General features: G+C 38.2%; 1 protein-coding gene across 5 annotated transcripts in view; it reads left to right on the top strand.

Moving 5' to 3' along the window:
* CPED1 (cadherin like and PC-esterase domain containing 1) overlaps window positions 1-25,588 on the top strand; it is a 148,416-nt gene that overhangs the window by 72,166 nt on the left and 50,662 nt on the right. For 4 of the 5 annotated variants that reach the window (XM_005013138.6, XM_005013137.6, XM_013093575.5 and 1 more), the window contains 5 exons: window positions 906-965; window positions 3,245-3,312; window positions 3,650-3,694; window positions 5,536-5,722; window positions 7,779-7,947. In XM_005013138.6, the coding sequence (XP_005013195.4) occupies window positions 906-965; window positions 3,245-3,312; window positions 3,650-3,694; window positions 5,536-5,722; window positions 7,779-7,947 (529 nt within the window). The remainder of the gene's footprint in view (window positions 1-905; window positions 966-3,244; window positions 3,313-3,649; window positions 3,695-5,535; window positions 5,723-7,778; window positions 7,948-25,588) is intronic. The other variant, XM_013093574.5, reaches the window with a different exon arrangement.

Genomic DNA, 25,588 nt, shown 5'->3' with positions numbered 1-25,588 from the left:
ATGTGCTAAACATTATTATTGTTACTGCTGGCCACTCCATGAAAAGTAACCCAAAGATGCAGCTGCTTGCATTCATGTATAAGCCCTTGCCCTTTTGCCAAAATATTTAGGTTTGCATATCAAAGCATACCAACCTTTAGCAGCTTTCTGTTCTAATCTAAGCTGTGCCACTCATTCACTTTGAGCAAGCCCTTTGGCCTCTTTTTCCTTGAAGCTAAACCTTACTGTATGTATATAAATATATAGAAGTAGCATGACCTTTCTCCAGGGCATAGGCCAATCTGCTTCTTTGCACTGTTCTGCAATGGCTAAGCTAATAATACTGTTCTGCTAATTCACTGTATAAAAAATACGTGATTGCTAATCATAATCTCCCACTCCTATAGCTACACACATGTGATGGTGATGCATGTGTCAGATATGCATGTAATTATACATAATTGCAAGGAAGAAAGATGTGAGTAAAGCTTACTCCCCAAATTACTCAGGTATGCATTCTTTTTGAGTTTTGATTAATCCTTGAGATTCCCATCTTCGATGAGTTTGTATATCAGAAAAATTTTTTGATTTTCTTCACTGAACGGCAGTTTGTTTGATTGGTGTATTTAACTGTTCTTGTTTCTCTGACTATGCAAAATTAGTATTTCCATTTACAAAAGCCAATGATTAAAACAGCTGACTGTCCAAACAGACAGCATGGACAATTATGGGAAAAATAATGGCTTTTGACTTAGATCTTGTACAGTTAAGCAATTCACTGATCATGAATCTGTAGAATAGAGACAGGATTTAAACAGATTTCTTTATTCCTTTCTTTCTTTCTGCCTTTCTTAACCCATTTCATCTATGCTGATAGTATTGAAACCTTCAGTGACATTAGTGAACTCTCTGAATTCCTCCCACAGGAGAAGCAAGAAGAGTTCTAGAAACTCATCTATAATTATTATGAACTGGTTACAGCTTAGGTGAGAATTACAGTCACATATATATTGTTATAACATATGACAAAGTTTCTTGAAAGTGATGAAGGGGTACCACCTAATATGTTATGTACATTGAAACCAATTTCCTACTATGTTCAGAATACTGATTTTGTGACCCACTAAAAATCGTACCACCCACAATTAACGCATCTATCAGAGGCCCCCAAAGTGCCCAGTTCTATGTTTGTTTGTTTGTTTCACCTTTTCAGTTTTAATCATATGGAAGATATTATCTCTACACATCCTTTATGGCTTATGTCTGATTGATCAGACCATCCTAGCTCCATTACTGTTATTGCTGTCTGTCCTTTAGCTATCTCAATTGTTGAACCAGAAAGTCCTAAAGGACTCTCAGGTTTACTGTTAGTAGTTTGTGAGGTACACAAGCATATTCCTCCCCCCCGCCCTGGTTACCTAATGTACAGTCATTAGTTTCATTAGATCTAATTGCAAAGTGCAGAGACAATGCACTCTGTGTTTCATACAAGATAATAGGTCATAAAAGAGAGTGAGAAAAAAATAAAAAGGGGCAGTTTATGCAGATGAAGGTCCTTTCTTGGGTAACACCTTGTGGAGAAAAGGATTCTGCAGAGTGCAGGACTTTCTGTCTGAGGAAGATCTTCATAACTGCACTGTTCCTCAGTCCTGCTGACTGGGAGAAGCTTGGAGAATGGAAAACAATTAAAAAGCTAAGTCTTCAGCAGAAAATACAGTAATCTGAGTATCTTTCTGTAATACTGATTCTAAATACTACATTTTGATCTCTTGCTGTAATTCTATAGAATTATTATATGTCTCTTAGTATTGCCTGATGATAATCACAATCTTTTTACAGAATTGACACATAGAGGTCACACAGTTCCTTTAGGAGCTGGGGCCTTGCAGCAGTAATGGTTGTCATGCTGCTTTGGTGTGCTCTGGCTAAACCAAAGCCTAGTGTTTTCCTAGAGTTAAGACATCTTGTTTTCACTTTACAACAAGACTTGGAAAAAAATATAATACACAAAGTAACAGTGGAAAGGAAAAAAAATCTTATTTGAGAGGTGTTAGCCATTAACTCCTTGGCAAACAAAAAGAGGTATATACATGACTTATAACTCAGAAAACAAACCCTCTAATAGTTTGTTAAGTGCTTCCTTTGAAGAAGGTCATGAATGCGCATGAAAAAGGGTGGTGTCTAGACAGTGCAAGATGTCAAAACTACGTGTTCATGCACATACAGACACAAACATCTGCCAGGAGACATTTTTTTTTTTCCCTTATCTCAGTGTGGTAATGCAGAAACCTCTGTTTTAGCATTTGACAGTTTACCTTTTACCATGACGGATTTTACTATTGCTTTCAGCAGCTCTTACTGAAACATCAATGTCTGCTTGCATAGAACCTCACCACCTCCCTTGCCTGTCACAGACAGTGACCTCACGTCCTTCAAAATTAAAACTGAATGGACAGTATCTGGGAAGAAACTGCTTTACGAGTACTTTTACAGGAAACACTGGAAGGAAAGCATCTGAAACCTTTAAGAAATTATACTGGATCTCTGTAAAGACCTTATCAGCCAGAGTCCAGTATATGGACTCAAGAAAGGCCTGCTGCCTTTCTTGTTCTATGCTCCCAAAATTTTATATGAAAGGGAAAATAAATGCAGAGTTAGAAAACTAGGAGCCACTAACATGCTAATGAATAGTTGCAAATGGCTTGTGTTTGTTTGCTTTTTTTTGCAGTATGGATTATATATATAATCTGGATGTTGGTCATGTGTTTGGTTGAATAAGAAAACAAAGCAAAACACATAGATATTCTTTATATATAAAGTCATGCTAACCTCAATACAGATATTCACCATGACACAAGCCTTCATTCTTATTTAATTATTTTTGAACAAAGTCTAACTTTAACCTCAACAATATACAAGAAGCTGCATAAAACAGTTAAGAAAGATGGCACGGGTTACTTTATTCTTGGCGATATCCACTTTTCCTTTTCCCAGCAATTCAACTTTTTTTTTTTTTTAATTTATTTCTGTTTTTATTTTTTTTTCATGTTATATACTATAATTTATTGTAGAATGTATGTTTTCTATCACATTCATTCAGGTAATATTGCTAGTGCTGGGAACAGGAATCCAGCAAATAAATTTTTCCATAGAGAATATTAAAATGCCATGTGCCATGGGTTGCCATATAGAAATTTCTGAAAATTTTTCCATGGATTTTCTTCCTTCCATTCATGTAGAAATATGTCTGCTATTGAATTGACAGGAATTCTTCTCAAGAAAATGCAAGACCTAAGCAAAATGTTCCTTTTAACCTGAGGAAGAATCATGAAGGTAAGGAATCAGAGTAAGATCTTTTATATACTGCATGCCTTTCCTATTTGTGCCACTTCTGACTATATATATAATTTAGATTACATTAGTTTGCATTCAAGCTGGGAGATCTTGGCTTACTACACACAAAAGAGCAATTTCTTCCTTATGTTCTTAAGTGTTCTGCTGAGATGATAAACAATGTTCATGAGCCTAAAGCAAAATCTGACACTGAAACGAATAAAAGTATCCTGTATTTTCTATAATTAACAAAATAAGAGCTCCTTTTCCTATAGAATTGTGATCCAGGCATAAATTTAGAGCATAAAATTGTTAATTGTTTCTGTTTATCTTTCAGCATTGTTTTATTCCAGTAAGAATAAAGAAAGACAATGCAGTTATGGTAAGTCAAGGGCTTTCTAGACCACTAGGAAGGAAAAAGAGAGATTACTTGATTACATTTATTGCCTTTTTTTTTTTTTTTCTCTATAACCTTTCGGTGAATGGAGTATCTGTGGGCTGTTACATAATAAAGGAACATTTTAAAATAGTGTTTATAATCACTCAATAATTAGGCTGTAATGTTAAATAAGCAATAAGCCTCAAGCACAAAGTTAGCATTTCTGTACATGCTTATTAATGTGCATATTCCAGCACTCATTGATTCTTTGATGTGCTTCAGTAGGCTTTTGCCCCTTATTTCCAAGAACTTTAGCATACATCTGTTTTTGTGAAATAGCCTTTAAACTGGCATGAAATTGAATCAACCTTATATCAGGCCACTCTTCAGTCCAGAGATTTTAAAGACCTGCCTAAGAGAAGAAGAATTTTCCAAGGTACATGTTTGTAGTTCTGCTGTCTTTAGTGGGAGCAGTGCTTTCTGCTGCCGTCCTCACTGACATGTTGTCATTTTATAAATATGAAATTGCTCTGCAGAGGAAAGGCTTTTCTACCTGATCAGCCTCATTTCCTCTCCGTTATTGATTTGACCATGCTTCCAGGAACTCCTGTATCAGTCAGAGACCAGAAATGCTGTTGGGCTGGCTGAGTCACATTCTGATTGCTTGCCATTTTATTTTGAAGATATCTCAACTAATTTTATTTTGAAAATTCCTCCTCAGTTCTAAGCTATTAGTGAGACAATCCTCTAGGTAATGCATACAGTATCTGGGGAGCTGTTTATGCTGACATATATTCAGTACTTATTTAATAATTTATGTCAACTTGTGAACCTCTGTTCCCCTGCAAATCTATTCCAAATGCCGTTCTTTCACTGAAATAACTGATTCTACATTTTAATCTACACAAGACAGAACAGAACTTGCCCTGTTTAGTTTCCCTAGACTGATACTAAGGTAGAAAAGGCTCATGCAGAAATGCATCCTTTATGTTATGGCATTTTAAAAAATGTTTTAAGCCACCAGATTTGTTCAATTATAGAGAGTCTCCTAGCTGGAGTAGTTTCTGAAATACTCAGTTTTAAACGCATGCTAGAGAATATATGTGGAAAAAAAATTTGAATGTGTAATTGTTCTGTAAATCTTATTTCAATAGGTTGGATTAAAATATTTGTCATAAGTGAGTTGCCAGCAAATAATTATTCTCAGAAGTCATTTGGCAGATACTACAAAATAAAGGATATGTTTGAGCAAATAGGATCTGATTGTGGAGATTTCATACACAAGGAAGTAGTCGGAATTTTTTGATTTAGGAATTTTAATAAATCATGCTTCTAGCTGTACTATAAATGACCCCATGGGTCTAGATATCTCCATGTGACTTTTCTTATGAACAGTAATAATACGTCTATCATGTTTTGATTTTTATTGGCAATTACACATGTACATAAACCCTGTACACAGGCTGGTACTTAAGTAGGTTATGAATTTTGGCCTAACTTTCTTTGAGTTCCAGTTAACCAACTGGAGACGGGATCTCCCAGAACTAATCCTTGCATTCTAAAAGGCTTACTCAGACTTCAGTTTTCTGGCTTTAACTAGTCATTGGGCATTGAATGATTAAAAGCCCTCCAGGGTCAGAAAATTTCTCTCAAGTGCCAATACAACCTCCATTAAGACCTTGTAGCAGAATTATCAATCTCAGAGTGACCAGGTAGTAAAAATCTTATCACTGTGCATGTTATTAATCTGCCAGAAGTTGCATGTTACTTATAAATGTTCATACATTTCACAGGTTGTTTTTGTTTGTTTGTCTGTTTGTTTGTTTGATGCCTTCTTGGAACAGATAAAGATACCCTATCTCATATCAGGCAGATCTTCACCAGTCCACAGCTGGATTTGAACCCTCAGTTTAACCCAAAGATCAAGGAATACTACGCAGAAGTCCCATTTGACATGGTAACAGTGAAAATTGGAGCAGAACCTTCTAACTGTCAATGCCAAGTACACCTCGATGAGATGAAAGGACCAAGGTATGCACAACAAAATATGCACATAAAAGGTAAAAGTGTTGTGAACATTGGAAATATATCAGAATATTACAGAATTGTTTTGTGCTTCCAAAAGCACAGAATACTTTGATGTTAGTCACAGGAAAGTCAAAGGGATTTCAACACTCAGATGTTTTTATCTATTTGTCAATGTCTTGAAGGCAATGCCAATATGTTGTCAAACCATAATTAGCCCTAGCTTTATGCAGTTCACAGTTACAAATGTCTCCCCAGCTTCTCTAGTCACAGTCCAGCTGTGGTGGGAACACTACATCCTTACACTGCACACAGTAGAACAGCAATGAATATGAGTTTTCATATCGAAGTCTTGATTTTGCACTGTGGTCTATGCTACTGCTCTGCTGGGCTTGCTCATTCTGCCAGCAGTCTGTTTACATGGATCTACAGTCTGCTTAAGTGAGGTAGGACCAAAAGAGGAAATAAGTGTATTCATTCAACATCACAGAATCACAGAATTTCTAGGTTGGAAGAGACCTCACGATCATCGAGTCCAACCTCTGACCTAACGCTAACAGTCCCCACTAAACCATATCCCTAAGCTCTACATCTAAACGTCTTTTAAAGACTTCCAGGGATGGTGACTCCACCACTTCCCTGGGCAGCCTGTTCCAATGTCTAACAACCCTTTCGGTAAAGAAGTTCTTCCTAACATCCAGCCTAAAACTCCCCTGGCGCAACTTAACTTGATCCATATTCAGCAGAATCACTTAGTAAGGTGTCATCATCAGGATGAGTCTCAGCTTATCCAGTCTTTTAGAGCAGTATAAAGCTGCAGGATAGGGCTGAGAGCAAAGTCATCAGTAAACATCTGGTTTGAGCAACAACCCATGATCAGCCATGCTCTTTAATTGCTACTGTGGTCCTTGGCACAGTTTTGGCTTTCCCAGCCATCCATCTCAAAAACAACAGCGTGTGCTAGAGACTGTTCCCAGTAGGCATTTTGGGCCAAACCACCCTGCTTTTGGATGTTGGGAAGGCAAGAAGTGTTTTTTTATCTGGGCCAGATAGCTTAGAACTAAAGGACTGGCCTATGTACTTAGCCTTTAGTAAAAGATTTCCATGTTGATCAGGGGACATTTAAAAGGGAGAGCAGGGACAGGGATTCACTTGAGAGAAAACATCCAAGCAATTACTTAGCTAGTTTTGCTTCATGGCATAAAGTGCCTGTGCAACTTTGACTGACTGTGAAGCAGATACTTTAACTTAGAATGTCTGCTAATAATCAGTCAACCAGTGCTGGTCTGTACAATTGATGTTGACCTTATACATAATATGCTTCCTGTATTTTCAATAAAAAATCAGTCCTTATTTATGATTGAAAAAGAAGCTCCCATAAAGTTCTGCTATGCAATTTTTAGCATTTTAATGTTAACACCTGTTACAGCTGTATAAGCAATATAATAAAAATCTGAAAGAAAGAAAAAAAAAAGAAAAAAAAGAGTTCTTCCTTGTAAAAGGAAAACAGAATAGCTTTATGTCCTTTTCACTGATCATTAAAAGCTCTGCATGTGCAGGTTCTGTGTCTTTCAGCATTTCTCATTTCACTGCAAAGGGAAGAAGAGCACAGTCAAGCTTTGTTCTTTTATGTCACACTGAGCAGCTTGTCTGGGACTCCATCATGCTTGGCTAGTGAACAATTTCTACGTCTAGCTGACACTTCTAGTCTTGCTTGTCTCCCTGCTGACTTTACCACTGACTTGAACCTGCCAGGAATTATTGTCCTTAGTGCCTTCATTCACAGATTTCATGTCAAACTTGTTGCCACAGCTACTGCAGCTGTTTTCACTAAGTGTCACTGTCAGTATTTTATCTTGAAGAATTTAAAATTCTTTTTGCAAAATGTAATTTACACTTTTTTATTTTTATTTTTAGTGTAAAACCATATGTATTTTGTCAGAAAAAGAAACTTTTAGGAATAGAAGCCTCGAGGAACAAGTAAAGTTTAGCTGCCATATGCAACACAGTGTAAATCTTTGTTTCTTTAGTGTTAATTCCACTTCCCTGTTTTGCCTTGCAGTGTTGCTAACTATCCACTTGGCCTTGGATTGAACAAAGTCACAGTTCTTGTAACAGATGATTCGCAACCCAACCCTCAGGTTGTGAGCAGCTATAAAATCACAATTTATCGGGAGGACCGCCCTAGTCTGCCTTTGTTTGATGACTACATGATATGTGGTTTTGTGCAGGTATTGTCTCTCTTTTCTTTTATTACACAAATTAATACTGAGTTTTCTGCTTTCTGTGTAAATTAGGGTACATGGGCCTAAGTTAGTGTAGTGTCAGTTCTGGTGAGATTAGAATCTGAGTTCTAAATGCTATAATTGTATGAAACACAATTTTTTACACAAATATTTACACAAATTTTGAGCTATAAAAAGTAACTCCAGCTTAACTACTTGTTACAGTTAGCCTGCATTTGAGAAATCCAGGTTAATTAATCCTTACTTTGGTCAGCCAAAATCTTACCCAGCTGAGAGCTCTTGTTAGCTTGTAGGAGAACAGTCTGTCAGTACCACACAGTGGGCAGACTGCTGTTTCTATAACTATCTGTGACACTGGAGCCATGGAAATTCTTTTACCAACAAAGATATCTATGATGTTGGCACATTTGTGTCGCTGTTCAGGACAAATACTGCTATAAGATCTATGAATGAAAAGTTTTTATTCTAGAAGACTGATAGACACAATGGGAAAAAGAGAAACAAACAAACAAACAAACAAAAAACCGATGACTGAATTTAAGAAGAGATTGGACTGTGCACTTAGTCACATGGTCTGAACTTGGGTAGACCTGTGCGGTGTCAAGAGTTGGACTTGATGATCCTTAAGGGTCCCTTCCAACTCAGGATATTCTATGATTCTATGATTCTATGATTATTCCAAAGGAAGGGATGATTGCTGCTTAGATCCCATTTATGCAAATACAAATTTGGGTATACAAATAAATGACTTCTAACAAATAACAACCCTTATAAAGCAATGGGTCTCTTGAAGGGAAAAAATGGTGAGAGTCTATCCCATAGGGCTTAGGAGGGGATTTTGGGGGACCTTGGGGAGCTTAAATTGAATTAGACACAAAACTGGAAGTAAGAAAATGAAAGGAAGTGAAGTTTTCAGTTACTGAAACTATGGTAAAAAATGAATTTTCATAAAATGGAAAACCCTGGGCATAGGCTGGAGCAAAGCTGTTTGGATTCCAAAACTTGAGGACTAAAAGTTCATACCTGACACAGCGGGTAAAGACAAGCCATTTAATTCAAAGGAAGTAATATGATGAAATAATAAGCAAGGGCAGTGCTGTTAGCTGTGGGATTTTAGACAGAATAAAAGATTTTTTGGCTTAATTCTAAATATTAGAAGATCCAGGAAAACTATGTTTCATCACAGTTAATTCAGCGACAAGGAAGCAGGATTTTCAAACCCACAGAGTTGAAGCTGTCATCCATTTTCATATCAAGTGTATAATCCTGTCTTTATTTATCTTTATTTATTTTATGTATCAATATACCCCTTTTGTAAAATCTATTCCCCTTCTCCAGTTCCTATCTATTACTACAGAAGACGTTACTGTAACCAGTAACCATTTTTTTTTTAAACTTTATTTTTATTGTGAAGCACTGGAGCTTACAATATAAGCCAAAGAGATTATAAAAGTTGACAGCAAATTGTGTGTTAACAATAATTTTCTCAATCTGCAAATCAGAACTGTCAGGTAGAATATACACAGCAATCACAGCCTACTAACTACTGATCTGAATACTTGATTATGGTGAGTCTAGCACTCTACCCATTTGTAGACTCTTATTTTACACTCAGTTTGCTAGCTCAAAAGGTCAAGGACCATTTTCTTCACACAGCGCTAGATCTAGTAATCTAGTTGCTACAGTATTAAAACAATAATCAAAACATGTAATATCTAAGATTTCTGTTAACATGCACACAATCAGCCTTACACCTTGGGTGTGAATTAGAATGAAAAAAAAATACAATTTGAGTTATAATTATAATAGTTCAGATGGAAGGGACCTACAAAGATCATCAAGTCCAACTGCATGACCACTTCATGGCTAACCAAAAATTAAACCATTTAATAAGGGCACTATCCAAATGGATCTTGAACAGTCAATAGGAAGCCTGTTCCTAGTGGAAGGGCTGTGTTTGACAACCCTCACAGTAAAGAATTTATTCTTACTATCCAGTCTGAACATTCCCTGGCTCATTTCTGTACCATTCCCATGTATCCTCTCATTGGTTATAAGGGAGAAGAGATCAGCACCTCCCTCTCGAATTCCCCTCCTGAAAAAGTTACAGAGAGCATTGAGGATATCCCTCAGCCTTTTCTTCTTCAGACTAGACAACCTGAGCATCCTCAGCCTCCCCTCATAGGACATGCCTTCTTGCCCTTTTACCAGATTTGTTGCCCTCCTCTAGATGCATGCAAGTATCTTATTATCCTTTTTATATTGTGAAGTTCAGAACTGCACGCAATATTCAAGGTGAGGCTGCACCAACACTGAACATAGAGGGAGAATCACCTCATTTGACTGGCTGGCTATGCTGTGTTTAATGCATCTGAAGATGTGTTTTGCCCCCTTTGCTGTTAGGGCACACTGCTGGCTCATGTTGAGCCTGCTGTCAACCAGCACCCCCAGATCCCTTTCTGCAGGACTGCTGTTCACACACTTGTCTCCCAGTCTGTACCTGTGTACAGCATTGCTTTATCCCAGGTGCAGAACCCAGCATTCACCCTTGTTGAATTTCATGCCATTGCTGATTGTCCAATGCTTCAGTGTATCTGGTCCCTCTGCAAGGCCTCTAGTCCCTTGACAGAGTCAACAGCAGCTCCCAGTTTAGGATCATCAGTGAACTTGCTGAGGACGCATTCATCTCCTGCAACCAGATCATTGATCCAAATGTTGAACAGGACTGGCCCTTGAATGGGGTCCTGGGGAATGCCACTAGTGGCTGGCTGCCAGCCAGATGCAGCCCCCTCCCCTTTAAGCTCTGCCATTCAGCCAGTTCAACATCCATTGTAACATGTACTTGTTCATCTCACAGTTGGACAATTTGTCCAGAAGGATACTGTGAGAGATGGTATCAAAGTCTTCACTAAAATCCAGAAAGATTACATCCACTGTCTTCCCTTCATCCACCCAAGCTGGCGATCTTATCGTAGAAGATCAAATTACTAAGACAGGACTTTCCCTTTGTGAACCTAGGTTGACTATGCCTGATAACAGCTTTGTTCTTTAAATGCCTTTCAACAGCACCCAGAATATATTCTCCATAACTTTTCTAGGTACTGAGACTAACAGATCCATAGTTTCCTAGTTCTCTTGTGTCTTCCTTGCAAATTGGTGTAACATTGGCTAGCTTCCAGGAGAGTAGCAGTAAATTGAGCTGGTGTTACATTAGTAGGAAAACACAGTACCTGGGAAGATGTGAGGAAAGCCCCTCTTGTCACCCAGTTTGGAGCATGTATCTGGATGGAGAAATGGGAATTCAAGCTCTTACACATCCTCCCACACTGGAGTTTACACTGTTGTTAAAGTTTTATGATAGTATTTATGAGACTGAGTATGAATCTTTGAAGTACTGTCAAGGTAAAGAGATCTAGAATGATAAAAATGAAAAGTGTTTTAGAAGTTTCTTTTGATTGAGGTTGGTTTTCTGCTTATCTATGAGTAACTGCTCTCTAATTAAATATAATTGTTCAGAACTAGGGAGGACTTCAGGAGTTTAGAGTAAAAATGAGATGAAAAGCATTCTTGTGGTATCTAACGAGGGCTCTGAAGATACAGTGTAAGATTCTAAAAAAAAAAAAAAACACAAACCACTTTTTTTTTACATATGTTAAAGGCAAACTTATCGGAGAATGCATTTCAAAAACAAATGAAGGCTGGAGCTGTAAATAGAAATGACATTCTAAAACACTCAAAAGCCTACTTTTTTCCTTTTTCCTATTTGCTAGGACAGAATTTACTGCCTTTTACTTGAAGTGATTGTTTTTATCAATAGAAAGCTCATGTCTTAAATAGCATCGTTACATTCTGCTTTTCATACCAGAGAACATTATGTGCTCTTGCAGGGTGGGTTAATACACCCTTATCAGTGGCATGAGTGCTTGTTCTCTTAGTAACAAGACACCTGTTTTAGGAGCAAAAGGATAAATACAGCGTGAACTGATGGAGTCTCCTTTGGACACTTGACTAGGCACAACTGGGATCGCACATCGGGAGAGAAAGGTCACTGATAGTGATGTGGTCTTTCTCACAGAAGGCTTCAGTTAAAATTCTAATCCAGAGACTCTTTTTCCTGACTTTCTTTTTATGTTTAATCCCATTAGGATATTCAGGTTTCACTGCAAGCTGATACTATAAGGAAGGCTACAATAAAAAGACAGAGCGCGGGATGTTTCCAGTCTTCTAACGATTCTCATGCAGTTGAATAATCCTGGATTAATTTCAAAGCTATTGAGTTAAGAAGTGTGCTGTTCGAAGCATTGCAGCCTCTAAAAGGACAAAAATACTGTCCTTTCTCCTTTTTGATAGTAGCTATAATATCCTCATTAAAACCAAATTAGTGGGGGATAAACTGTGGCATCACCATAGCACCTTCCCTTTCGCTTTTTGGTTCCCTTTCGCTGTGTGTTCTGCATTCTGACAGTATTGCTTGGGCTGCAGCTAGAAAGGTTATTGGTTGGTGCTTTACCTTAATTTTGTGGAATTGTTGGTAGTATTCAAAGTAAGTGTCCATTTCATTTTGTCCTGTGAAGCTGTGACACCAAGATAGGCAGAATACAAAGTGAGCAGGAAAAGCAGGGAGCTCTTAATGCAGGGTTATCAATATCACCCTAAAGTGAAAGATCCCAGAGCTACTGACATGCTGTCATAAAGGACAGACAATTTTTTTTCTTTCTTGCAGTGCCTCTTTAAAATGAAAATGGATTCAACTATGCCTCACTTGAAATGTGTGAATGCTACCTCTTTCATTGTTACTCTTTGCGTAGCTGGAGTTATGGATAATAACATATAATGTGCTTGGGGAACCTTGTTTGACACTGTAACCCCTTGTACTTGCAGCGTCTTGCTGCCACGTGTTATTTGTGTGTCTGTGTGTGTTTTAGTAATACAGTCACTAATTTGGTTTTGCATTTCCATTGTGAGCAATGGATAGTTAACATTATGTTTTCTAGCCATAGTGTGTATCATCCCCTTTGTCTGTGCATTTGCATTAAACTTGAAAAAGTACCTTCCAGAGTCAGTCCAGTAGAGTGTGTTTTACAGATGTTCAGCCTCTTCTACACCTTTCTCAGGTCTGAGAGAAAGAAGATACAGGAGAACAGCCTTAAAATCTTTCCTGATTTTTTATAGGAAAACACCTTATTCTGAAGTACTATTAACTTTTATATGCTCATAGAAACTTTCATTATACTCCCTCCCTAGAGTACAGAGAGCTGATACAAGATGCGTACATAGGATTGTTGATTGTGTACCAAATTGCTGTAATAGAGGTGGCAACAAGATGCCAGCAACAAGATAACGATTTCTTTTATGTGAGGTGTGGGAATGTTTTCAGATTGAGCTACAAGTTTTTTTAGCTCAAGTTAGAGATCTCCTGAGAGGAAAAAAAAAAAAAAAGTTTTTACTTAATTTTTGACTGCCCTATTACAGTTAAAATGCTTTTCATATCAGATAGTATATGTAAAAATTGTGTCAACTATAGAAACATGAACTCTTTTCTTAGTGCTTTTATACAAAGATTTCAAAGAACCAAAAAAACTTGTAGTTATTAAATAATGTCCATAAAAGAAAAAAGAAAAGAAAAAAAAAAAGCTTGGGAGAGAAACAAAGAACTTTGTTTAGGACAGGCTTGAAACACATTAGTCTCTTATTTATTTCCTCTCGGCTGCATTACATTCAGTGTGACCATCATTACAAACCACATGTATCTTCTGTCCTTAGTTCATGCCTTGTGCAGACTTTTAGGTTTTGCAGCAGCCAACCTTCTTGAAGTTCTGGGTTCATCTTGCTTGAAGACACACAGAAAGTGCATCTCTGGAACTGAGTATACAACCTAATCATATCAACAGATTATATCCTATTTGCAAAAGTAGTTTACTTCCCCTTCAAAGAATAAAACAATGTCCATTATATGTGCCGTCATGCCTTTCATTCTTTAGTTTTCTCAGATCTAGAAGCTAGTGAGGATATTTTTCTGATATTCTTAATTTATTTTTCTCATCAGAAATACCCCAAACTTAAAAAAATAAAAATAGAGTCCACATTTTTTCTTTTGCTTATTTTTCTAAAGCTTCCTAATTGTGTTAGAAAATATAGAGAAAATCATATGCTTTCTTCAAAAGAATACCTTCTGATTAAATAGTAACATCCTATTAAAAGAAAATTATTAGCATAACTGTTAATCTAGAGATTTTAGCTGTCGTGGAGTCTAGAATGGTAACTGTGATTTCAATGAGGGATTGGCTGGGACAAGCAAAAATCCCACGCATTCTTAGAACTGAAATACTCAAGTCTCTACTTTAAATTTTCATCATAAATACTGGTGAGAGCACGGTATGACAGTCATCTTTTCCAGGAGCAATGCCAACTTAAGCATCCCTCTCCTTGCCTGCAGCTATGCATGAACCAGATGGGAGACCTTTTTTTCTTTTCATTTTTTAATGGGCTATTTTCTAGGATAAGGTTCCCAGTCTTTCTGTACTAGCACACTGGAAGAGATAGGTGAAGGAATGAGCAATTGGGTTGAGAAGAGTGGCAGTGAGTGCTGCTAAAGTCAGCTTTTGCTTTATTTGTGTGATGTGAAAGAAATTCACATCAACATTGGGTTGAAAGCTCCTGTGAGTGAGAAGTTATAGCTGTACAGAGAAAACCAGAGAGATTACTTTAAATAAACAGGAGTTTCATGTCCAGACATTGCAGATGTGATTTGCTGGTGAAAACACACTATACACTAGAAGTACATTTGCATTGCTATTAATCTATTAAATAAAGCATAAATACTTCGTGTGTGTATACCTGAAGCCATTCACTAGGAAACATAAAGCAGTGCTCCTATAACCCAGAGGAGCAAATATGTAGCAAAAAATGCATTGTTAAACCGGAGTCAAAAGCCACAAAATTATGAAAGAACTAATACAAAGAGAATGGCATAAAAGGGAAGGTTATATCTTCAGCTGCTGTATAACAGTTTGGTTCAATTAACTTCAGGGGAGCAATTTCAAATTATATTGATGGCGTATCTGTCCTGACAGAAACATAGCTAAATTTTGTTCCATTAGGTATTCTGGGCAATGTTAGTGAGTGAATTCACTTGCATAACAGCTGCTGAAATAGTAAGTTATTTTCCTAAATATTCATAGTCAGACAACAGCTCACCAAAGCTTAATAACTATTTGAAGCATTTTAAATTATGTAAAGATAAAGGATGTATAATCTCCCTTTGCTATAAGAAGAAGGTGAAGCCTTAGAAGCATCTAAATCTAACACAACTTGTAGTACCTAAAATTGTTTTTAGGAGTATATGAAGGGTGGCGGTGTAAATAATAAATACACTGAGCTTATTTTCAAGTTGAGAGTTAATTTCTGTGTGTACCAGAACAAAATAGTTTTTTTAATCAGCATATTCTGGCTCTGTCAACATCTATACCATTAGAAAGAGAAAGCTTGCCACATTTTCTTAATTATGAGAAAGACTTTTGTGATGATTTAAAACATTGTTTTGTAGATGAGTCAGAGAACAGTTAACCATTATGATGGATCTCCATTTATGCTGTTCTGTACTAAACTTGTTTTGGATCTCAGGATCAGGCATGTTGGTGTCAGGCTGGTATCTTGGTCAGTGGGCAATATCTACTGCTTTAAAGGAAGGTCTGGAAAGCTCAACAGAGCATAGATCTGTCTCTTTGGGGAAATTAATGTAATACTGTTGGTTTGTTTTCTAGAAATCAAATGCTCACTTCCTTCACCTACATAGTTACTTCATACATAGTCTGCACCACCATCTGCTAATCATGGGTTCTTGCAATCATTTTTCACTGTCAGATGTTTGCTGGGCTCTGAACAAATGTGAGAAGAACCAGCAAAAGAATTGGTAGGGCTGTGCTTCTATTTATGTGTCTTTTTCTGTAAAGATGGAATGAAAATTTACTTTACAGCTTTGTCCTGTCTGTGCCTGACTAGGACCATCATCACAGTCTCCAGCATTTTGGGGATGCCACATTACAGAGCCCATACTTGGAGACTAAGTAGAGTTTGGGCCCAGTTGCCCAGAGAAAAGCACATAATCTTCCAGTTTAATGCTTTTTGCTTACATTCCTATTTCTATATTAGTTGCCCTTATTCTTCTCTATGTAGCTAAGTTTCCTGTTTAACATGTGACAAAAGATTAATACCAGATACCCTCCAGGAAACTTGTCCAGCAGTATCAGTCAGAGAATGGAGAGAGCGGATGTTTCCATGCAGCAGCTATGTTTGTCATGATCACGATGGATTGAACACAGGAAATGATGTGTTACACAGATCACTGAGGGACAACTTGCCAGCAGTGCTTTCAGACAAGCCACATGAATGTTGATTCAGTGATTCAACAATTTGGAGCCAGTAATGACCAAGATGACACCATCAATCTTATTTCATTTATGATCATTAGCTAGAAGTATTAAGTTGCTACAGTAATTAGCTCCTTAAGAGATACTATTGTTTGGGCAGCTTTCAGCCTTCATTTTTCCTATGCTCCCTTTTGTTGTGCAGCAGTCTGGTAGTTAAGAGCTTCTTAAATCAGCAGTGATCTCACTCCCCATCAATATTGATTTTAACGACGCCAGCCAGTGTTTGCAGCACCTTCTACCTCAGCAACAGAAGATTTAACATCTTCTCACCTTCTTTTCCATCTTCTGCATGTTTGCAGTTTAACACAATACTGTGTTAAGAACGTCCCGCCATTGTAGGCACTAATTTAGGTGAATGCTGACTTGAGGGCTATTTTGCTATTATGCTGCCATAGAGGAATGTCACTAATATATCATTATGGGAGAAACAAAACTGTCACCTGATAGAGCAATTCCATTCTCTTGTGCGTTCAGGCTGTTCTCCCCTTCATACAATTATCTATGTCATCCAGCGGGCATGCATGATACTTTTAAGATACAGAAGATTAAAATCTTCCCAGGAACCATCTGAATAGACACTCATAACTGCATGAGTACAAATTTTAGGGAGTTGAATTATGACCAGTATGATTGCAACTGGTGAGCAAGATCGCACTGGTGCTGGTGGGGTGTGTGATTAGATGTTGCAGCCAGAGGGATGCATTGCAATATCTGCTCCCTAGGGTGTTGCAGAATGGGGGGATGTCAAGGCAGGCACAGTGTTATAGAAACAGATACTGTAGATACAGAAATGTATGAGCCCATAAAGAAATGCTAGTGCAGACTGGAGTAGACCCAGGGTTTTTTGATTCCCTGCCTTTAACCACAGGACTTAAATTTCTTTTTAAATAATAGCAATGAACCATTGTGGGTGAATGTGAAAGGAGACAGACAACAGTAAATGCTGGGTAGGGAATTCAGCTCCTGGGAGAGTACTGTTTCTGGAAATGCTGATCAGAAAAGCTGTTTTTATATAATTCTTGTTAGTTATAGCATTTTTGTTTGTTTTAAGTTATCAGGCAAGCATCCCACATATTTGGAATGGGTTTTATTTTATACTCCTGTTTTGCTCTTAATTTGGATGAGTTTGGTTTAACACGGGCCCAGTAACACCATTGGAATCGATTATGTTTTTCTAGAGAACAGGTAGCAGTAATTTTTTCACAATGCTCCATGTAATACAGACTTCTTTGTGTTTATTTCTCTTTCCTGTCCCGCCTCTCAATGGTGATTACTCCATGCATTTCAGCATTGTGGCCCAGCTAGGGCAGGAGATGTGGTGGCCTGATAGCCAGAGCCCTGGTGGATGGAAAAGAAGGAGACACATGTTTGAATTGCCCCAGCCTAAGGCATCCTGAAGTCTGAGTGCTTGGGGGGAATCCTAACCCAGCCTGACTAACAACAGAAAGGTCTTTTCCTTCTGCCCCAGGCCTACAGTAGAGCACTGCTGAAGTCAGACCCTGAGCAGACAGAGGAAGCTCCAAGCATGCAGGCCTGAGCCTTGAGATGCACCCTGTGTACTGTGCTGGCTCTGAGCACCTTCATCCTCAGTGTCTGGGACCATCTTGTGAAGGCACCTCAGATCTCTGGAGAGAAGCAGAGGATTCACCTGGAGGCTCTCAGGGACACTTTACTAGCTGTTGTTTTCCCTTGATTACAGGGTAGCTTTCTGAGACCATCTCAATCACCCTGGTAGGCCAGGCTCTTATTTTTCAGGCTTTGCATTGCCTACATTAACCATGTGAAATTAGAGTCAGAATCTAGGCTGTAATTTTTCCATTTCTAACTATGCAATATTAGGATATAAGAAATTACTCCCTGGTAAAGCGTGAAGTCTTTATAGGAGCTGCATACATAGGTGAACCACAAAGTACAAGATAAGTAGTTCTCTTTTCCTAGCTCTAGGAAGCACAATGCCGGGTTTGAAAGTACAGTAATAGAAGTAAGGTGGGGAGGAAGAAAAGGTTATCCAAAGTTTCTGAAACCTTGCTGAAGTATTTACCTTATATTTTGGTTAAATGTCTGTGTCAGTGTTTGTATTCTGTCAGGGTAGTTGATTCATGGAGAGAAAGTTAATTAATTAGAGATAACTAACGCTGTACAAGAGCACACAGTGTTTTACAAGCATGATCATAGAATCATAGAAACATAGAATATCCGGAGTTGGAAGGGACCCTTAAGGATCATCAAGTCCAACTCTTGACACCGCACAGGTCTACCCAAAAGTTCAGACCATGTGACTAAGTGCACAGTCCAATCTCTTCTTAAATTCAGACAGGCTCGGTGCAGTGACCACTTCCCTGGGGAGCCTGTTCCAGTGTGCAACCACCCTCTCTGTGAAGAACCCCCTCCTGATGTCAAGCCTAAATTTCCCCTGCCTCAGCTTAACCCCGTTCCCACGGGTCCTGTCGCTGGTGTTAATGGAGAAAAGGTCTCCTGCCTCTCGACACCCCCTTACGAGGAAGTTGTAGACTGTGATGAGGTCTCCCCTCAGCCTCCTCTTCTCCAGGCTGAACAGGCCCAGTGCCCTCAGCTGTTCCTCGTACGTCTTCCCCTCCAGGCCTTTCACCATCTTCGTAGCCCTCCTCTGGACACTCTCCAACAGTTTCATGTCCTTTTTATACTGTGGTGCCCAGAACTGCACACAGTACTCGAGGTGAGGCCGCACCAGCGCAGAGTAGAGCGGGACAATCACCTCCCTTGACCTACTAGCGATGCCGTGCTTGATGCACCCCAGGACACGGTTGGCCCTCCTGGCTGCCAGGGCACACTGCTGGCTCATATTCAACTTGCTGTCTACCACGACCCCCAGATCCCTCTCTTCTAGGCTGCTCTCCAATGCTCACGATGATCAGAATGCCAGTTCATAAGTCACAGACAAATCAGTACAGGAATATGGGAAAGGTATTTACAAAATATCCACAATAACATTACTATATGCTGCACACACATCCATTTTTTAAAATATATATATATCTATATCAGTGGTCACTGCAGTTTGTACAGGAACAAAAGCTATTGTTATCAGGTTAAACTTCAGTAGTTTTGTGTGACACACAAAGGCTCTGAGGTGCTTCAGCTACATTTTTGTTTGTTAATGGTGACATTCTTGAAATTGCTGGCATGACAGCAGAGTGCTGTGGAGTTACTTGAGCAGGCTGTGAGCAAGGTGGGGCAGGAACAGGGAACAGAGTGGTGGTGCTGCTCAGCACCCAGGCCAGGCTGGCTCCATGCTAATTTGGTGTCATGGCTTCTGCTACCAGAGCTTATTCTATCTGCAAGACTCTCTGTCATGCCATGTAAGCATATTTTGAGGGGTGCATGGTAACACTGATTAGGACCAGGTTTAGGGCACACAGAAGTTGCATGTTTCTTAGTCACAGTAGTGCAAATACATCTTTGCTATTCTAGTCCCAAGATGTTCCTGACACTGTCATTTGTATTTAGTAACAGCTTCTGTAGCCATTTTGTGATATGCATAATAGTAAAGGAAAAGAAAAAATATCCTTAATTCAAGCCTTTTGAACTTAGAAGAGACTGCTCTTTATTTCAATGTACTTTGGATCTGACATGACTAAAACATCTTTCATTGGAGTCTATTTGGATCTAGAGTCAAAAAAACAGTCTTCAGAGAAGACAGTATGCCTGCCATTACATCTCCAGAAATAATAGTTGTGCTTTGATCATCTGTTTCTGATCCTAGCTGAAATTATCTGTGACATTGTGCCATTAGAAAGCTGTAATGTGTAGTGTCAGGTATAGGTTATTACAGAGACAATATGAGGAAAAGTATGACTAACGAGTCATAGCAATGACTCTGTAAGTCTTCCTAATAATTCATATGGTCTTTTAATAATAATCTTAAGCGTTCTGATTAGGTAAAAGAAAAGAAAGAAGGGTAGTTGGGCAAGTCAGCCATATGGTACAATGGAACAATGGAGACGGAAGTGATTTATTGCTGGGCTGTGTAAAGGCTATCGGCTCTTCAGGCTGTATGCTCACAATGCATATTTGAAATTCAGATCTTATTTCCGTGTATTATGTTGGTAAAGAGGATGTGACATGACTGAAATCCTGTCATAGGTTTCATGATCTGGCATAAAGATTTGACCAGTTCTGTTTTCACCGAAAGAGTCAAAGACGCTGTGGCATCAAGTGTAGGTAACTTCCTCAGGCTGCCACACAAATGCAGGGAAATGGGATAATCCCTTGCTTCAGTGAGCACTTGAAACAAAATTGAGACCTGAAGATTTTTTCAAAATACAGGGCGGACTTTTTGTTCTGGGACTGTCCCAGACAAAGTGGGAAATTCAGTCACCCTTGTTTAGAGGCATGAGAAATGGTGCTTCACGGACAGTAAAATCATAGAAGTATTTAGTCTAATTCATGTCTCTGTCTAACATCAGTCTGAAGCAGTTGTACCTAGGTCACAGGGGCCATAGATCGATCGATTGATCGATCAATCTATCTATCTATGGAAAACTTGCAGAAAGTCGGAATCCAGCTTCCTTTCTAAAAGTTAAAGAGATAATTAAAAAAAAAATTCTTGATTATTTTGCTGTTTTCCTCAGTAGTTTCTTGCTGTAGAATGCTCTCAGCTGAGATCCAAAATATATATATTTGTGCAGCTTCTTAGCTGGTTGATCAGATTCTTCTCTGTATAGAATTATAAAAATACAAAACGGTTTTTACTGTTTGAACGGGTTGCTGGTATTGGCCTATGTTACACATACAAAACACAGTAAAAGCTTATGGTGTGGCTAATCATAGTTTAATTGGTCTGGCTTTGCATTTATTTAACATCTTGTTAAAAAGCAGAAAAATGAATCACTGAGAAGTATTTACTATGACAGACCAGCCTAACAGCAGGACAAGCTTCCGCCAGTCAGGAAGCCAATCCTTGACTGTTCTTGTTCCTTTTAGAATCAAGGTAGGTATAAAACACAACCACCAATATAAGACAAACAAGGGACTCACATCTGATATATTAATTTTGCTTTGTGAGTATCTTCACTGAAAAAATCAGCTTTACAGCATATATCCATTGTTATTTCTGTAGCCGTAATGCTGTCTATATCCTACAGAGAACAGTTCTCCTCTTTACCCATCCCTCTACAGTTTGCGTTTCAAAGCTGAAATCCAGGGCATTCACTATTGACAGTTCAATTACTGTATTCTTTTCAGTTCACCTCATACACTGCTCTCAAATTCATCAGAAAATGTAAAATAGCCTGTTGAATTTTCCCCTTGGTGATACTACAATAGATGTGAAAGAAGAGCCTCCAGCATGAGCCTTCCTAAGTGTTAACAGATCATGAAAATTGGCAACAACTGTTGTGCTGAGTATCATAATCTGCAAAAGGAGGGCCAGCAATTCCACAGTGGTGAGAAGAGAGCACTTGGTGTTTGAGCTGTGGTCACATTTGCCTTTCAAGTCATTTCAGCCTCCATAACACACTTTGTGGGAGAAGAAAGCCAATGCAGCTGCCTTTGCTAATCAGTCAGTATGTCCCAGCCCCTCAGGGAGGCAGGCAAAGGCAGATACGTACTGAGACACACAATCCTTGCTGATTAACAGTGAAAGCTGGTAAAGTTACTCTCTAAGCCTGTCTGGCCCATCAGTTCCAGAAATGTAATTTAGATGATTATCTACATGCCCATTAAACCTTGTGACCCATTGCTAGTCTGTTTGAAGTTTGCCTGCTTAAACTTGCTAATAGGAAGAATAGAAGGATTAACTCAGAGGTCATGAAATAAGAGAGCAGTAAAGATGACAAAAAAGCAGAGGAAAACTTCCTTCTGTGTATATTTGGTAAGGAAAAAGAACTACACCACCACAGTCATCTCAGCAGATACTGTTACTTTATGGAGCAAGCAAGCCATCTGGAATTCAGGCCATTTAATACTTTTTTATACTTTCAAGCTATTTTGGTCAGATGTACAAATAAAACGTGCTACCTGTATGAGAAATGTTTTTGAGTTCAGTGTTTCCAGAACATAATGCCACATGTTGTAAAAAAAGCATGGAACAACTGATGTGTGATACATGTTACTGATTTTGCTGAGGGTTATAGTGCGCAGATATAAATCAAGAAGCACATAACTTAAATCAATAACATTAGAGTAGTCACAGTCTTCAGAATCAAAGCCACCTTTGTTCTCTTCAGGTAGGGACTCCAACTATGACAGTTGCTTACGAATTTAAAGGTAGTCTTTTTGTTTGTTTGTTTGTTTTAAACTATATGTATCCAGCCTTAGTGTCAACCACAATTGGTATCTTCAGTCTGGAACTGTTAACCTTCATGTGTTGATTACACCAGCAGTTGTTCTCACCTTGAAAAATATATTTTCCCCAAAGCTTTAGGAAAGTCACAAACTTCTATTGCTGATCCTTATTCTTCCATTGAGTGGCATGTGCTCAGCTGCTAACATCCCGATTGCACTGGAGGACAGAAGTTATTCATAAATCTCATTCCATCAGTGTTGTCTGAAAAATAAAGTAGATGCCAATATCTTCTGGGAAGCCTTGTAGAAAAGAGATCAAAGGCTTCTGTAGTTTATTTAAGAAAGACCAGTTGTGAGTGGCTTAGTGTCTGAGCATGGCATGAAAAGTGAAACAGCCATGACAGTGAGCCACCATACACAGAAGTCCGCTGAGCTTCAGTAAAGAATTTGAGTAGTATGTAGTGCAGGTGGGCCAATGTCTCACCCTGTCATTCTGTAAGTCCTTTACTTGTAAATGAATGCTGTGCCCTATGTCTAACACTCTGAAGGGAAAGATTTCTTCTCAATCCAATGATAGAATGGAGACTTCTTCATTCACATAGTGAAGTTCCTAGTGAAGTTTGTCTTTTATAAGTAATTTTGTTTAAAGGATATGTGAATCTGTGTAATTCACTAACCTGTTGTCAGTGTTATGGCTAGCATTTTTACTTTATAACTATCTTAAGTCATACACCCTTTAGTTGTATTTAGCATTCCTGTTCCATATATAAGAAACAGGTTTATTTGTCATTAGAAATATCTGTTTTGGTTATGCCTGTAACTCCTATGTCCTTCAGTACGCCTTGATTTATAATATGTGTATAGACACCCGCAACATCTCTTACCTCTGATAGGCTGGATTACAGATAGGGCTTGGGTCACTTAGACCTCTTAGTGTGAGTTCCTCAAAAGAAATTAAGTGCTTCAGCAGGGAAGTTCAGACTTTGTCAAACTAAGAACATCCCATCCCTTAAGAAATGGACACCTTTAAACTCCTGACAAAACAGCTAATAACATTCCTTTTGTGTTTTAAGATAAGATTAAGATCTCACAAGAGACTTGGAGATATTTGGTGTCCACTGATTACATTTTGTAAGAAGCAAAATACTTTTTATAATGTTTCACTGGAGAAATTACTAATTACTAATGCAAATTAGCAGAAAATTATCTGGTGATCTTACTACCCACTTCACCCCTCCCTTTTTTCAGAAAAAGGGTGAATAGAAAATAATAAGTATCAGGAATGTATACAGCTAGAGTAAAGATTCAACTGTTGCTTCTTTAACAATGAAAGCAAGTTAGAAAAAGCTGAAAGAACTTTGTAGGAAGTGTCATGTGAAAAGGGTCCAGAGAGAAAAGGAGTGGAAATCAGTTGCCTAGATATGCACATCTTGTTACATCAGAAATTCAGTATCACATCTCAACCCAAGCTGCAATCCCAAAGAGAATGAGACTGTGCTTACTTGCCAGTTGTGTGTAAGTGCTTAGTATTCTGAAGATAATTTTTACACCTTAATGAACCCAAATGGCCATAAATACCTGTGTTTCAGTATCTGTACCAAACCCTGAGTGTTTTTGACATGTCACCTGATATGTTAAAGAAATCCCTATGACATGTTGCTGCTACATGAATTCCTTCCATTAAATATGTTGTCAGAACTCAAGAACCTTACTGACAACTACAGTTCATATCTGTCTCCCTTGTGCTATTAATTTCCTGGCCCAATAGCTCAGTGTTGTTCATAGGTATGGAGTTCTAGATGAAGATATATATATTAAAAAAAAAAAAAAAAAAAAGGAAAAGAAAAGAAAGAAAATGAGACTGGAGAAAAAAATGTTCAAGGTATAATTTTATAATTTGTTTTAATTAAAATAAAAGCATCCTTAAATATCATTATTTACTTTGCTGTAACAGCATTATCAAAAGATGAAATGCTTGACAGAAAGGTTGCAAGGTATTCATTTAGTGGTTACTGTTACTGCTGCTTTATTTTTGAGACAGACATTTGACACTTTGGAATTTTATTGTGAGAGAGGGTGGATGTGATGGAAATTAGTTCTGATGTTACCAAAAATCTCTGGGAGATGCCAAGTAAATTCTAGACAAAAGGGAATGCTAATAGAATGCAGGAACTGAGTAACAATATGGTGACAACAAAAAGACCCAGAAAATACTTGGGGAGAGCTCTAATCCCCATGGCTTCATGAGGTTTCAGATGGAAAACATGAAGATTGAGTGTGTTTTTCTGCAAGGAAGTATGCACGTTTAACTTCACATTCTGTGGACATTTCCAGCAAAGTCAGTGGGATAACTTGTTCTGAATAATACCATATGTCTCCATCTTTGCAGGCCCAAAGTCTTAAGTAGAATTTATTAAGTCTGGGATGTGTATAATTGCATCCATGTTCACAATTGTCCAGTGCTAAAACAGGACAATCACTACTTGTTTAGTCCTAAAACAGAAACATATTCATAGTGCCTATCAATGGCACTGGCTTTTCTCTTCTAATTTTTTATTCTTTTTCATGATGACAAGCTTTGATATTTATGAAAAATGAACTTGTTCTTTAGACAGGAATAAACAAATGTTCATTTCAATTTTATGTGAATTATTACATTAGTATTTCAGCAAGGCGTATTGATTGATGACACTGAGCCATTGATAAATATCAAGGAGTTACTTAAACATTTATGGGGCCTTAATCCTCTCTTTTGAACTAGTTTTACACTGGTATTTTCTGATGTCTTTACAAGTTGCTGGGACACAATAATCTGCTAAAATAATCAAAAGTAACAGAAAATATTCTCCATGTCTTCCTCCCTCCCTCCCTCCCTCCCTCCCTTCCCTTCCTCCCTTCCCTTCCTCCCTTCTTTCTCTCCTTCTCTCCTTCTT

Source organism: Anas platyrhynchos, chromosome 1, assembly GCF_047663525.1.
Source record: "Anas platyrhynchos isolate ZD024472 breed Pekin duck chromosome 1, IASCAAS_PekinDuck_T2T, whole genome shotgun sequence".
NCBI lineage: Eukaryota > Metazoa > Chordata > Aves > Anseriformes > Anatidae > Anas > Anas platyrhynchos.
This window is presented reverse-complemented; position numbering and strand designations above follow the sequence as displayed.